Here is a 1,586-nt window from a genome sequence, read left to right on the forward strand (position 1 = left end):
CCCCCCGGTCAGGGCATTTGGGAACACCCTGCGCTGGGGCCTCAGGCAGCCTTGGGGAAAAGACTGCGCAAAGGTTTAACCAGAGGACGGGGATCTCCCCCGCCGCAGCATCCCAGTCTTCCTCTCCACACTGCTGAGGAGACGACAGGGTTTGGGCTCCCTGGGGTGTCGGCCGCTGGGTGCTTTCAGCAACACCCCTCCCCAAGCCCGGCCCACAGTGATCCCTTGACCACGCAGGGATCGTTTTCACCTCCGAGAGCACAAGTCCGGGGGCTCGGAGGGAACATGGCAGAGAAACACATGCGCACACTCACACCCTCGGTTTGCCCGCGCCACACCAGGCACCTGACAGCCACAGTCCGTGAGGTCAGAGTTACCGAGCTGGTAGTGGTGAACCGGAGGTGGGTTGCGGCGGCTTAACTGGTCACACATCTCCCAGGTTCACCCTTCAGAGCCTGAAGTTCCCAAGTCACTGGGCACGGGGCTGACACTCAGGCTGATGACAGGCTCTGTCTCGTGGCTGGAAGGCTCTAAACCCCCCGGCTTGAAGAAGCTTTGCTCTGTCCTACTGCTCTACGCAAGCAGAGCATCCTCCACCCGAGCTGCACACAGACATTTCCCCTCCTCAGAGTTAGTTTGGGTTAATTCACACCAAAACACAAACCAGAGGTCACACAGGAGCACTCAGAAGCAGCTCTTTAGTGCTTCACTCCACGGCACGCTCATGCACTGCTGCACCCTCCAACACGGAGCCGTCCGGAGGAGTCACACCCACGACACACTTCTGCAGCACCCACAGCACGTTTCTGGCTCTGTTTTAACTGGATTAACAATGGGAAATGGTTGTGCTCTCGCCATCAACCCCCTCAGCCAGCATTTCAAGAGGAGGAGCTCAGCACGAGATCAGCAGGGGCTTCCCAGTCTGGTTTTAGCTGAAGCTGTTCATCCCATGCCTCACTTCCCACCCCCACAGGGCAGGAGTTATCGCCCACCGTGCAGGGCAGAAAGTGCTTTATTAGCATAAAGTCATTTTGTTCCTTCATTTCCGGATCTTATTGCACCCATCATGTGCCGTTAAGATCCCGAACAGAAACCCAAGGCGAGAAGCAGGTTCCTGGGGCGCATCCCACATGCCGGCCCCGTGGCGAGCCCCGGCTGGTTACTTACAGCTATCTGAGTGTCTAGATCTTTAATTACATCAGCCACCGCCGTGGGGCCGGCGAACGGCGAGGCCATTCTCCAGAGCCTTCCCAGTACGTCAGCGGGCAGCGTTAACCTACTCTGGCTTCCTCCTCTTCCTCACAACTCTTGTTCCTACAGGAACACCAGATATTGGTCGTATCACCCATTCCATTGCGGTATCCCGGAAAGCTTCATGTGGTCCTTACCACAGCGCATGAGGGTTTATCTGTCAGAAGGTACCATACGGCCACTGGCTACGCTGCTGCAGAGGATGGGACCTCGCAGCATCATTCCAGGATCCTGAATCGCGAGTAGAAATTTGCCTAAATTCTGCTTTTTTGTCCCAAACCAGAGGATCTTGGTACCTGCTGTCAGCAGCGACGTGCAGTGAGCCCAGACCTCTG

The 1,586-nt window shown here is 56.8% G+C and overlaps 1 protein-coding gene across 1 annotated transcript in view; it reads right to left on the reverse strand.

Moving 5' to 3' along the window:
* Nucleotides 1-1,245, reverse strand: part of TAF12 (TAF12 RNA polymerase II, TATA box binding protein (TBP)-associated factor, 20kDa) — a 6,348-nt gene extending 5,103 nt beyond the window's left edge. The window contains exon 1 of the mRNA XM_010142498.1: nucleotides 1,168-1,245. Coding sequence (XP_010140800.1) covers nucleotides 1,168-1,236 — 69 coding nt within the window. The 5' untranslated portion in view covers nucleotides 1,237-1,245. The remainder of the gene's footprint in view (nucleotides 1-1,167) is intronic.
* Nucleotides 1,246-1,586: the final 341 nt, after the last annotated feature.

This window comes from Buceros rhinoceros, unplaced genomic scaffold, assembly GCF_000710305.1.
Source record: "Buceros rhinoceros silvestris isolate BGI_N320 unplaced genomic scaffold, ASM71030v1 scaffold26408, whole genome shotgun sequence".
Lineage (NCBI taxonomy): Eukaryota > Metazoa > Chordata > Aves > Bucerotiformes > Bucerotidae > Buceros > Buceros rhinoceros.